The sequence below is a fragment of the Solanum pennellii genome, chromosome 8, assembly GCF_001406875.1.
Source record: "Solanum pennellii chromosome 8, SPENNV200".
Classification (NCBI taxonomy): Eukaryota; Viridiplantae; Streptophyta; class Magnoliopsida; order Solanales; family Solanaceae; genus Solanum; species Solanum pennellii.
In genome coordinates, this window is record NC_028644.1 from 60,442,274 (window position 1) to 60,455,547 (window position 13,274).

A 13,274-nucleotide genomic window follows, 5' to 3' on the forward strand; every position below is an offset into this window, starting at 1 on the left:
ATTAACTTTGGTTATGGCTGTGAATGACAACTTGTAACCAATAAGGGAAACGCAAAATCAATCCCCTCCATGTGAACAAGGTACACCCACTGTACTGTCAACTTTATTACTTTCGCCGTTTAAAAAGAATGATCTAGTTTGATTTGAAACAAAATTTAAAAAAAAAAATTATTTTGTGGTTTCAAAATTAAAGTTACGTTCAATCTATCAAAATATCGTATAATTTTGTGGCCTTAAACATGTTATATGAAAAGTTAAAGTTAAAGTGTTACAAAAAAAAAGGATCATTCTTTGCGAAACAGACTAAAAAGAAAATTGGTCTTTCTTTTTGAAACCGATGGAGTATTTTGTTATTTGCTTCCGTTTCAATTGATAATGTTAAAAAAAGTACTTTTAAATTTTATGATGGTAAATTTAAGATATGTCAAATATTTTAAAATATTTATAATATTTTTAAACGTATCGAGTGAAAAATTAAAAATTATAATCTAATAATTGTGGGGGGAGGGAGGGGAATGACCACAAAAGATGGTGATGGTTCATTACCATTATGCATTGGCAAGTTTTACTCTGTTTCAATGCATTGCACTTATTGATACCAATGGCTGTATTTTACCAATTGCATTTAGGGCAGCTTGCAGGCAGGCACCACCAAATTCATGCATCCACAACACTCGAAACTTCTCATTTAAATAATCAATATCTATTTTGAGATGTATATTCAGAAATAAAAGCGAATTAATTCAAAATTTAAATTACACAAGTTTGAGCTCAAGATTCTTGTTAACCTTTTTAAAGAAAAATGACAATTATGGTGTCCGCATCAATTTATATGCATCTCGACTAGTTTCACAAAACATCTCTCATCATTCATCAAGAACATGTATTCCCTCTCTTCAACAATAATTGTCTATTATTGACTTGACACACCCTTACAAAACAATAAATAATAGGGGTAATATTATTGAATTGAAAAGGGATAAAAAAAAAATACCCTTAAACTATTGAAAATAACTCATATTTGCCCTTTAAACTATATTTCGGCTCAAATCTATTCTTTTCGTCAAATTATTGGGTCAAAAATATTCTTCTTATTAATGAAAGTTGTTAAATGTCATGTGAATTCCACATTGCATGCCACAACGTCAATAGGGTTCCACTGCCACGTACACTAATAATTTTCCCCTAATATATAATATTTCCCTAATTTTCCCTCGTTTCTCTATTTCCTCTAGTAGCAGTGAAGTGTCGGATTGAAACAGCAGGAAGCGTAATTGAATTCCTTTTTATGTTCTATTGTTTTTTTCTAGAATTGTAAGCTTTGGTGATGACAAATCTACTCATCTATGATCATGCCATTTTGTGTACCAACAGTAATTAATTACTTTAAATTTATTTAATGTCAAGAAAGCGAAATTAAATAAAGTTGTCATGTTTAAATTTAATTACAAGTTAATTTTTTAGAATGTTTGCTATTTGGGATTAAAAAATCTATGGAACTATCCGACGTGCTATTAGGGGAATATGGAGAAATGAGGTAAAAATATGGGGAAATGGGTGAAATCGTATCGAGAGGAAAATTATTAGTCTACGTGACAGTGGAATCTATTGGTGCTTATGTGACATGCAATGTATTCACATGACATTTAACAACTTTCGTTAATAAGAAGAGTACTTTTGATCCAATAGTTTGACGGAAATAATAGATTTGAGCCAAAATATAATTTAAGGATAAATATGAATTGTTTCCGATAATTTAGGAGTACTTTTGAGCCTTAAAAGTATCTCAGAACTATAATTGAAGAAAAACTTAAGTATCTCAAAACTATAAGGCAAAAGTATTCATTACCCCCCTGAACTTGAAGCTTTTTATACCATGTACACCTAAACTTTATTTTGTTTTAATTACCCCCCTGAACTTGCTTATTCATCCTACACGTACACCTTTTCCGTCCACCTGGCATAGAAACTGAAATCAAACTCTAGACGGCGCGTGAGACAGCAATTTTTTGCCACATCATAAAGTTACAACGGTAATATTACTAAAAATCTATTTTTCTTTAATATTTGGGTTATTTTAAGATTTTTTCTCTCTATTCTCTACCTATTTATTCTTCTTCATCCCTTCTCCCTTTTTCAAATTTCAGATTTTTCTCACTTTTTTTGTTTTAATTGTTATTGCTAAATTCATGAACAATAGCAGGAGACTTGTTTGTTTATGTGGGGCTCCTCCAATTCTGAAAATTTCATGGACAAATGACAATCCCGGACGTAGATTTTTCGGTTGTAGACACTATGGGGTATGTATTGTTACTCCTTTTTTGCTTTTTATTTGACAAGTTCGTATTATGCAATTTCATTTTTTTAACTTTGATTTTATGAATGCAGTCCTCATTTCGAAATTCTTGTAAGTTTTTCGATTGGTATGATCCTGAATTTCCGACCCAAGCGAATATTGTAATTTTGGGTTTGTTGAAGAAAACCAACAAACAAGAAGAACAACTCAAGTGCAAATGGATATTGAAACTGATTTTGGGTCTTAGTTTGATATGCAATGTGATATTGTTCTTTTATTTAGTGTGTCGTTGAAATTTTTTTAATGCAATTGTTATTAGTTTGGTTTGGTGTTCCTTGTTCAACAGAACTAGGAACTCATTTTGTGGATTAGTTTGGTTTGGTATTCTATTAATGTATGTTTTTGCTGTTTTTGCTGATCAATACAATTACATGTAATGGGTACTATGATACCATGAAATAATAACATGAAGGCAACAAACATAACATAACTAGTGCTTTCTTGATCATAAAAAAGAAGCATCATAGTGTTTCATTGTTTCAACAAACAACCACAATAACTTAAGTTAACTAGCAAAACATAAAACAATCACTACTTTAAGGTTAGTTGAATAACCACACAAGCACCAACCAACAACCACAATAACTTAAGTTAACTAGCAAAACATAAAACAGTAACTACTTTAAGTTTGTTTGAACAACCATAGATTCATCAACACATAAAACCACATAAAACACTATTTCAAGTTTGGTTGGACACCACAACCACACAACTAAGAAGTTTTCTTTGAGAGTGATTTTCCTTTGGCTTGTGACCTTGTTTGAATGCCATCAGCTTTTGATCTGGTTTGAATACGACGCACAACACTTTCGACTTGAAGTTGTCTTTGAGTCATGGCCTGTTTGCCTTTCCACTTCAGTCCCTTGGTAGGTTTAAAACCAATATCACCTGTCACGTGTGCAGAACTCACCACACCAGTATTAACCCTCCTTCTGCTAGACAATCCTTGCTGCAATATCAACTACATAGTTATTTTGGGATTCACATTTAGAAGACAAATATAATTTTGACAGTTTATAAGACACTTACATTAATACACGTATATCCAGTATCAGCAACAAATACACCTTGTCCAACAACTTTAGGCCTCTTCTTGTAACCACTTCCTGCACCTCTTCTTGTACCAGTCTTACTGGTGCTTGTTCTTTCATAATGACCTCTACCCCTCTTTTTTCCAGTGGTGGACTAATATGATTGGAAAAAGAACACAACAAGACATTAAATTTAATAAGTAATCTAACATAATTTATAAAAGCAAATTAATATGAATGTACCTCTTGAGTGGGTGTTGGTGTAGACTTAGGTTTAGGATTTTTTGGACAATTTCTCTTGTTATGATTTGGTCCTTTGCAAAGTGAACATGTCATTACTGTCCCCATTCTTGGCAACTTTCCAGCTTTTCTCACTTCACCAATTTCTCTTCTTCTGTTCTTTGGTGGCCTACCAGGCATTTGTCTTGCCTCAGGTGGTTCAACCATTGGGTTTCTACTTTCAGGCCACATTTCCATGTTTGGGACTGGTTGAATGAAATGAGAATATGTCTTCATATATGTGTCTTTTCTATACCAACTAGATATTGCTTGTGATGCATCCATGTTCAAGTGGTTCATTGCTGCTATACCATGTGCACATGGGATACCTTTTAATTCCCATGATCTGCAACTACATTTTTGTTGACCCAAGTTCACAGTATGCTTGTATACCCCTTCTAACACTTCAAATCCAACATCACCATTCCATTCAATGTTGCACTGCATTGATCTTGTTACATTTGTATTGAATACCATCATTGCCATTGGAGATATTCCATCTGTCCATGTTTCAGCAAATGCTCTTGACTTACTCACTCTACTCATCACCTTAACTCTAATTTCTTCCAACATAGTTACAATGGTCTTGTTCCTAGGTCCCAAGATCCAAGAATTGAAACTCTCTGCCATGTTGTTATCTATGCTATCACACTTTGAAAATGTTTGAATAAAAGCTTTACACCATGTCTCCTTGTTGTATTTGATAAGGGATTCAACAATACCTATTCCCAGCTTGGACAGGGCATTTATATTGTACTTAAATTGTGCCTCAAATGTTGATCTAGCACAAGCCCAAAATTTCTTTCTTCTCTCTAAGCCTCTGAAGTTTTGTGACCAATTTGCTAATATGTGTCTAGCACACATTCTGTGCTCACATTCTGGAAATAGTTCATCTACAGCAGCTATTAGTCCCTGTAGTTGCAAAGCAAAAAAAGCAAGTTAAATTTTAGCCATTACATGAAACATAAACAAAAGAAAGATATTCAATTACCTTTTGCATATCACTAATGATAGTTAGCTGGGAACCATTTCCTAGATTAAGATCATCTTTCAGAATGGTCATGAACCATTTCCATGTCAACTTGCTTTCAGTATCAATGACTGCCCATGCTATTGGATACATTTGGTTGTTTGCATCTTTAGCAACAGCTACCAAAAGTTGACCCCTGCAAATTCCCTTTAGAAAACACCCATCTAGCCCTATACATCTTCTGCATCCTTGTTGAAAACCCTTTTTCATAGCATCAAAACAAATATAAAAAGAGTGAAATTGTTTCATCCCATTTCCTGATTCTGAATCTTTAAGCTTCACAACACAAGTGCTACCAGGATTTGTTTGGAGTAACATATCCTTGTAGTCTAGGATTCTGTTAAATTCTGCCACATGATCTCCCATAATTTCCTTTAAAATAATTTTTCTTGTTTTTAAACAAACTGCCTTGCCTACATGAACATTCAACTCTTTCCTCACCAATTCTTGTATCTCCCACCCTTTTATACTAGGTTGAGAAATAATCCTATCTTTCAGATACTTGCATAAGAACTTTGAATTACACAAAATATTATTGGTTGTCCTGGTACATTTGTGCCTTGGATTGTATGTCTTGATAGTAAAGTTCTCACTCCTTCCTTCCTTGCTTGCATACAACAGCCATGGACAACCACTTTTACACTTCACTCTCACTCTAGTACTCTCATTCACATACTTATCTAACTCAACTCCTTTTTTTATAGCATATTTTGTAACTGCCTCTCTAAATTGCTTTACACTTTCAAATATCAAACCACACTGCCATATTACAATATCACAAGAAGAATCATATACCACCCTATTACTCTTCTTTCTCCCCCTTAAACTCCCTCCTTCAAGTTCATCATCAGAAACAGGTTCTTCTTCATCACTTTGAAAACTATCACAGTCAGAACTGTCATAGTATGGCTCATCCTCTGTTAGCTTACCCTTGAAATTCTTTTTCCCTTTTTCAATATCCTCATACCCTTCATCAAATCCAACTTCACCTAAAAAACCTTTTGGTTTTTCCTTCTTCTTTCTCCTCCTACTTTCTCTAAGTTTTCTCACATCTTCCTTAACAATTCTCAACTCCTCATGCACATCACTACCATAGTCAATAGACTGGTCAGAACAGACAGAATCACTGTCTATGTCTTCCTCTGCATTTTCTTGGGTAATTGGCTCAACTTCTTGTTGAATAGAAGGTTCAGTTCCTTGTTGGATAGTTGGCTCAACTTCTTGTTGAATAGAAGGTTCAGTTCCTTGTTGGATAGTTGGTTCAACTTCTTCTTCAGTATCAGTCCAATCTATTGAAGAATAATCATCATCACTTTCTTGTTGGCATTCTTGTTCGACCCTTGCAATCCCATCATTTTCAAGTCTTTCAGTAGCTGGAAAGGAAGAAGAGGAACCTAAACCTAGATCTGATTTTTTTGGTTGTGCAGTTAGAGATTCCCCATGTGAATTAAAAGACTCAACCACTTGACTTAAAGATTGACTAATTTGACCTTCACTGGGACCCACATCATCCAGAATAGTGTTATCACACACATAAATATCTATTGTGTCCCCATCATGCATAAATAATGCCATGCTACAAATGTCCATGTCATTTTTCAATTCCACCAAATCACCCCCTAGAGATGGAGCTGCATATGTTTTTCCTAACTTACTAATCCCAAAAGACTTAGCATAATCTGCAAGTTCAGGAATTGATAAATGATCTTCATCCACATTGTCTACATATGCAGTCCTACCCCCAACATATACTGGACCTACCTCACTCACCAACATACCCCCAAATTTGAACCTTAAATTGAGGTACTTACTAGTCATACTGTCAACCTATAACCACAATAATAATCAGTATATTGTACAATGCAACCAACAAAATCGAAACATATATAATAAAACCAAAATATAAGCAACAATTGGTACTTAGGATAGTAGATGTATTACTCAACAACATACAATAGGCATCCCACACAATATACTTAAACAAATTATAAAGGCTGCCAATTATAAAATACCCCACCATTTAACAATACCAGAAACCCTAATACTTAGAACCTTAATTTTACCAAAAAGCCTAAATTTCATGCATGAATAAGGTAAAAAGCTTCATAATAATACATTCATTAAGTGAAAATTCTAGTTGAAAAGTATTAGACCCCTAATCGAAAACTCAATCGGAAACTATGGCGAAACGTTAAACGAAATAGGCAAATTAGGCAAAATATGTATGAGAAAGTAAAGAAAACAGACAACAATACATCAAGACTACGCGAAATCGAGTGGATAATCACTTACTTGTAGACACAACTTCAGACAAGATCCAAAGAAAAACGACCAAACACTTCACGAACTGTAACTGGCACAAATCTACCGTTACTTTGTCGAATACACTTGCCAAATCTACTCGTTACTTTGTCGATTACACTTTTGTGAGAGGTTTTAGAGAAAATCAAAGAGAGATTTAGGGAAAATCAAAGAGAGGTTTAGAGAAAATCGACCAAACACTTCACGAACTCTCTAATGGCACAAATCTACTCGTTACTTTGTCGATTACACTTTCGTCAGAGGTTTAGGGAAGATCAAAGAGAGGTTTAGGGAAGATCAAAGATAGGTTTAGGGAAGATCAAAGAGAGGTTCAGAGAAAATCGAGAAGCTTCTTTCAGAAGTTTACATTTGAAGGTCGGTATTATCTAGGTAACATAATAATTATCTAGGTGGCAAATTATTTATCTAGGTGGTAAATTATTTATGTACGTGTCATGCGCGTGTAGACACGATCATATTGAGTGGACGGAAAAGTTGTACGTGTAGGATGAATAAGCAAGTTTAGGGGGGTAATTAAAACAAAATAAAGTTTAGGTGTACATTGTATAAAAAGCTTCAAGTTCAGGGGGATAATGAATACTTTTGCCAAACTATAATAAAACTCTCAGGAACATATACAAAAATTTAACTATAATCAAACTCTCAAGAACATGTACAAAAATTTAATTAGCTTAACATAAATATCACGCACAACTAAATATTTAGTTACAAAAAACACAAGTATTTCTCATAGATATTTTCAAATAACTATGCCAAGACCAAATCCAGAAGTCAAAGTATGACCATTAATATTATACAATTCCATCGCCCTCCATCCTACAATTCAAAATCGGCTATATAAATTTTTGCTTAACTATGTTTGACCAAAATATCGATCTAAACTAAAAAATGTTGAAAGGAAAGACACAGAGTATCAATATTCTGGTAAATGAAATGTTTACAAGCCCCTTGGTATATCGCTACGTAGGATCATTCGAATCCCTGAAATTTCTATTGTTTATACATAATTAAAATTATTATTTTTTATATAAATTATAATAGATGTTGAACCCCTTTAATTATAGCCCTCAAAGTCACTTCATTATCCTGAAAAATCATTACTGTATAATCCATATAATATATGGCTTGCTCTTGAATGTTTAAGCACTTCAGATTAGTAATTCAAAAGCAGCAAAGTTTTGATACATTATTACAAATCCAAAGAGAGATTTATCCTAAATATATAAAAGAAATTTGGTAATCCCCTCCGCAGCGGTCAGCAAAAGCAGACAAGCAGCAGTTTCGATCCATTTGAGTATTGTGCATTATACATACATGTATTCACCCTCACGAACTGCATTAGCAGCCCCTTTCCTATCTTCCTCCGCCTCCTTTTCTCGCTCCTTCCAGCTCTCATAGTGATGATCATCTGTGAGCAATTCATGCCGACAAATTGGACAAGAGTTGTGCTCATCCTGTTAAACGTATAGTGAGAATGTATGAAGACTTGGAAGTTGTTATTGTATGGAACAAATCACAATGGCAAAAATACGATAAGTACAACAAAGTTTCATTTTCATACCAGCCATGGCTTCAGGCAAGGAGGGTGAAACATATGCTTGCAGGGCAACTCTTGCATCTTGTCATCTACAACTAACTCCTCCCTGCAAATTGCACACTCCGCATCTGCACCAAGCTGCGTCAACAACTCATCTGTGACAGTATTAACTGGGAGGTTTGCCACAACTTGTTTACTGGCAGGTGGTGGTCTCGGGGCAGAAGGACCGTCATCCAGAATCTTAAATAGAACAAATTAGAAACGTCTTTAGTTCAAGCTAAATTGTTTTGGCCTTGACATATTGCTTCTCAACTGACTGAAAAACTACAGGCTACAGTTGTGTTTAATACGAGGAAAAGAGTAAAACTAGAGATACCTCTGGTATTATATTATCTAGTCTAGCAACCAACTGCTCGAGTATATTGCGAGCACCTTCCGTATCGTTAACATTGGATGGATCACCTTGAGAGGATTCACCACCAAGAAGTGCTGCAGCAGCAGTGAGAAGATGAGACTGTTCGAGCCAAGCAGGCTGCTCAGGCTCAGGGTCAACAGTAAGATGCCCCTCAAAAAGGAATCCTGAATCAAAATAATAGGATAAATATGCAACAATTTTGTTGGTATACTTGTAGCAATAGGGGGCACATGACCGATGTATTAAGAGAAAAATCATAAAGAGGTCATATGAGTACTTCTAGTTGAGCCATTTTCTGTTGATGTTGTATTCTGAGATTCATTCTGTACTTCAGCTAACTGCTCTCGTGCCTGAGTAATGCAACTCTGCAAATGCTTCTTCTCAGCCGACCCTGACACCAGGTGCTCAGCCTCAATAAATAGCCCAAGCCCAGCATTCCAAAATCCAGGCATTGTGTATCTTGTTTTTAAAATGGTGGCAACCCGACATACAACCAAATAGAACTGCAAGCATTTGGAATCACTCAGATTTATTCAGTAGTAATAGAACTTCCTATGCAAGTAAAATTACTTGTGAAAAATCTTTTTTACATTTTTTGACAACTCTTAGGTAAGTAAAGGCACTTAACGACGACTTAATACTGCCTTGTCAATTCCTATGTGCAGTTCCTTTTCCAAATCATCGTCTCCAGTTCGTGATGAGAAAAAGACTTACACAGATATAAAGCAAACTAAATCATATATGTAAAGATGTGGCACCTGAGCCTAACTCAACCCCAAAAGCTAACTCATGAGGGGAGGATTGTCCAAGTTCATATAAGAAGACCACTAGTCTATTCCCCAACCAATGTGAGAACTTTAACACCCCCCTTCACACCCAGGCCCAACTGAAGCGTGGACTGGGAGTCCAAACGGGGATGGACCTGGCTATGATACCATGCAAAGATATGACACCTAGTCTTAACTTAACCCCAAAAGCTAGCTCATGAGGGGAGGATAGCCCAAGTTCATATAAGGAGATCACCAATCCATTCCCCAACCAATTTGAGACTTTTATCCACTCTAACAATAAACAATGAGATGACTATGGGCATGCTAATGTCATTCACTGGTTACCATATAACATGACGGAAATGACATTTTGCATGTTTGAATCTTCCTCCCACCTGAAGGCTTTGAGGTGAGGTAAAGGTGATATAAAGCTTTGATAGAGTAAGTTTCCCTAAAATATTCTAGCATGGATATTTGATGACTATTACGGACAAAATGAAGAAGCTATATTCCTCATAACATTAGCACACAAATTCCAAGAATCATTTACTTGTGACTAAGAACAAATTAAGAGTAAGAACATATGGGGTTAAATAATCAATTATCAACATCTTCTGTTGTAAACTCTCTCTCAAAAAAGAATAACGGGTGAAGAAGTGCTTAACAAAAGAACCAGGCACAGAGATAGAGCAGCTACTAACCAGCCTATACTAAACCACTTTCTAAGTTAATGTATTTCACAAGGAATACAAACCCTTCCCCGTAAATGAGGATCTCCCTAATATATAGCAATATGCTGGTCATTTTCACTACTCTCACTTCTGTGTTAATTAATAATAAGAATATATGGAGTTATGGACTAGTTCCCTTCGTGGATTGACCTATTTTGAATTCTCTTTTCAAGAAGATCAATTGTTTAATTTCATGGTGATATTTTTTGGGAACTAAACTATCTAGTAGTTAGAAAGAAAAAGTCCCTATTAATGTCAAGGGGGTATTGCACGCAGCATAAAGGCCACAAAATGGCTCTGCGTCATAGTATACGAGGTAGCTTAATCAATTGGAAAGTATAAAAAGCACAGAATAGTCTTTGTAGATAAGCTGTCTCGTTTTTTTGTAATTAAAAAATAAGACTAAAATCAACAACCTAGTTCATCATCTATATCTTTTAGGCCCAGCTTATCACAAGGGTGAATGTTGTACATAAAAAGAACCTTCTAGGTGATATCACTTTCTAATGTTTGATTACTAAGCTGTCGAAGCAAAACCATTTCACATCAATTTGAGAAAAAAAACTCACATAAGCACCTACCACTATTCGTTCTAATCCTGCACCACATCACCATGTAAACCTTGTTTCCACTATTTGCTAATTATAAAGTCATCAGGTGTCAGCAATCAACATTCCCCCATCCCGGCAAATGCTGATATTACATTTGACCAAGTTTATGTCCAACCAAACACTAGAAAAAGGTACTCCACATTCCATAAACAAGGCTTGGATAGGCGGAACCAAGATTTTTTTACTAAGGGGTTGCAAAATATAAAAAAGCAACAACACGAAAAAATCCAAGAGGATTCAACATCCAGTCATCTATTATATATAAATAAGAAGTTGTTTTAACTCTATACATTTCGTGTAGTTTTTCGAAGGGGTTTCAATGAAACTCCTTCCACTCACTTGGTTATCAATTATGTGTTTAATTTGTTATGGCATATATTCCAGTCCTCAACCAAACTATCCTCAATAATTCAGCTCCGAACAGGCCCATGTACACAATCAATTACTTAAAATTGTTATGGCATACACATTTCCTCAATTATCTCATTTAATTTTCAAAGCAAACTGTTCTCATTTCTCAAAATTTCAGCTCCGAAGAAGTGAAACTCGCACCAAGTTTACTTTTTTACAGCTATCCAAACTTATGTATACTCAATTTACTAATGAAAATTCCCAGCAGCAGAAGCGAAAATCCAAAAAGAAAACGATTAATCAACATTTCTTCTTTTCTGGGTTTCTTTTGAAGGAATTCATTAGCTGGGTAAACCAAAAACCATTTTTTTTTAAAAAAAAGAACAAGTGCATAATACATAAATGAGTAATAAAAAGGAAAACCCAGAAAAGGGAAGTTACCGAATTACGAAGAGATGGTGAAGCAGAAGGATAGTATTGAAGAAGAAGCGATCTAATAGAGGATACAGCTTCCTCAAACATTTGTTTCTTCCCTAATTGCTTCTGCAATTCTTGAATCTTCTGCTTTAATTCTTCCTCCATTATTGCTTTTGATTTGCTTAATTCAATTAAACCTTTGGATTATTGCATTTGCATTGCCATAGATTTATATGTATATGTTGTTGGTCGCAGCTGATATCTTGTGGAAGAGGAAATCAACCGGTTACGTTCAAATCGGGTTTTCGGGTCATGTTTGTCTTCATCCTCCCTTTTATGCTACACGAGAATCAAAATACCGTAACTCTTATGTTTTCACATGGAACATTTTGCTAAATTACTTTAAAAAATAATAATAATTTATGTTTAGTTACATAAAAAGAATTTAGAAAATATTTTGTCCATAAAAATAAGTTTTCAACAAAAAAAAATGACCCATTTGGTTTAGCTTTAAAAAAAATATTTAAAAAAAAAATCAAACTTCAAATAACTTTTAAGTTAAAATATAAAAATTTTAATTTTTAAATTTTTTTAACAAGTTTTTAAAATATTCAAATATTGTTCAGGCCTGAAAATCAATTTTTAAGCTAAGTCAAACACCTTCTTAGTGAGCTTGTAGGGAATTAAACTTTTGGAGTGACATTTTATATTTTATGGTATTCTGTCATTCACCTAGGGTGAGCATAAGTATCAAAAAATAAAAAAAATCGAACTGAATCGAACCAAACTAATTGGGTCTTTGATTTTGGTTCTTCAATTTTTTGGTTTGTTGACGATGTTATTTTTTAAAAGTTTGATATGGTGTTTGGTGCAAGGGTCTCAAAGTAGCAACAGATGTATAATTAAATAGTTAACTTCAGATATTAATTTTCAAGGGAAATCAAAACATATTTTTATCATGTACGTTATGTAAAGTAACTTGTCTTCTTCCTTGTTTTTCTCGAGAAGTAGTTGGACGCACAATGTTCTTGATAAAAATAAATATAATCTTTTAGTTAGTACAATAAGTGTTCCATGACAAGATACATCATTATTTAACATATTTTAAACTTTTTTTTTTATGTATTTTATACTTAAACTTTGTCCTGGTTTTATTTTTTATTAACATCAAAAAAATTGTTTTAAAAACATCAAATTAAACATAACCAAAATAGAAAAAACCAAATCTTATTAGTTTAATTTAATATACGATCCACACTTTAATAAATATATAAACCAAAAAATCAAATCAAAATTTAATAAAATAAATCGAAAAATCGAACACCCATCCAACTCCCATGATCCCCTTACTCCTTGACCATCTCACCATCCGCCACCTCCAAGGCCCACACATACCACCCCCTCACATCCCTATTATTTTTAAT

The 13,274-nt window shown here is 34.2% G+C and overlaps 2 protein-coding genes and 1 long non-coding RNA gene across 3 annotated transcripts; 1 reads left to right on the plus strand and 2 right to left on the minus strand.

The window, feature by feature from the left end:
• The first annotated feature begins 2,147 nt into the window (after window positions 1–2,147).
• Window positions 2,148–2,786, plus strand: LOC114078323. Its single transcript, XR_003579936.1, has 2 exons — window positions 2,148–2,300; window positions 2,389–2,786. It is a non-coding gene; the product is annotated as an uncharacterized LOC114078323 (long non-coding RNA).
• A 35-nt stretch (window positions 2,787–2,821) lies between these two features.
• Window positions 2,822–6,541, minus strand: LOC114078322. The gene is made up of 4 exons (XM_027918940.1): window positions 4,658–6,541; window positions 3,631–4,578; window positions 3,386–3,541; window positions 2,822–3,305 (listed from the first exon to the last, which is right to left on the minus strand). Exons 1-4 carry the CDS (start codon window positions 6,512–6,514, stop codon window positions 3,069–3,071), a joined length of 3,198 nt encoding a protein of 1,065 aa, XP_027774741.1. The 5' UTR covers window positions 6,515–6,541; the 3' UTR covers window positions 2,822–3,068.
• A 1,535-nt stretch (window positions 6,542–8,076) lies between these two features.
• On the minus strand, window positions 8,077–12,186 carry LOC107026823 (E3 ubiquitin-protein ligase AIP2). The gene is made up of 5 exons (XM_015227912.2): window positions 11,875–12,186; window positions 9,248–9,473; window positions 8,932–9,134; window positions 8,580–8,795; window positions 8,077–8,472 (listed from the first exon to the last, which is right to left on the minus strand). The coding sequence occupies exons 1-5, from the start codon at window positions 12,013–12,015 to the stop codon at window positions 8,323–8,325; spliced, it is 936 nt and encodes a 311-aa protein (XP_015083398.1). The 5' UTR covers window positions 12,016–12,186; the 3' UTR covers window positions 8,077–8,322.
• Between the last annotated feature and the right edge of the window lie 1,088 nt (window positions 12,187–13,274).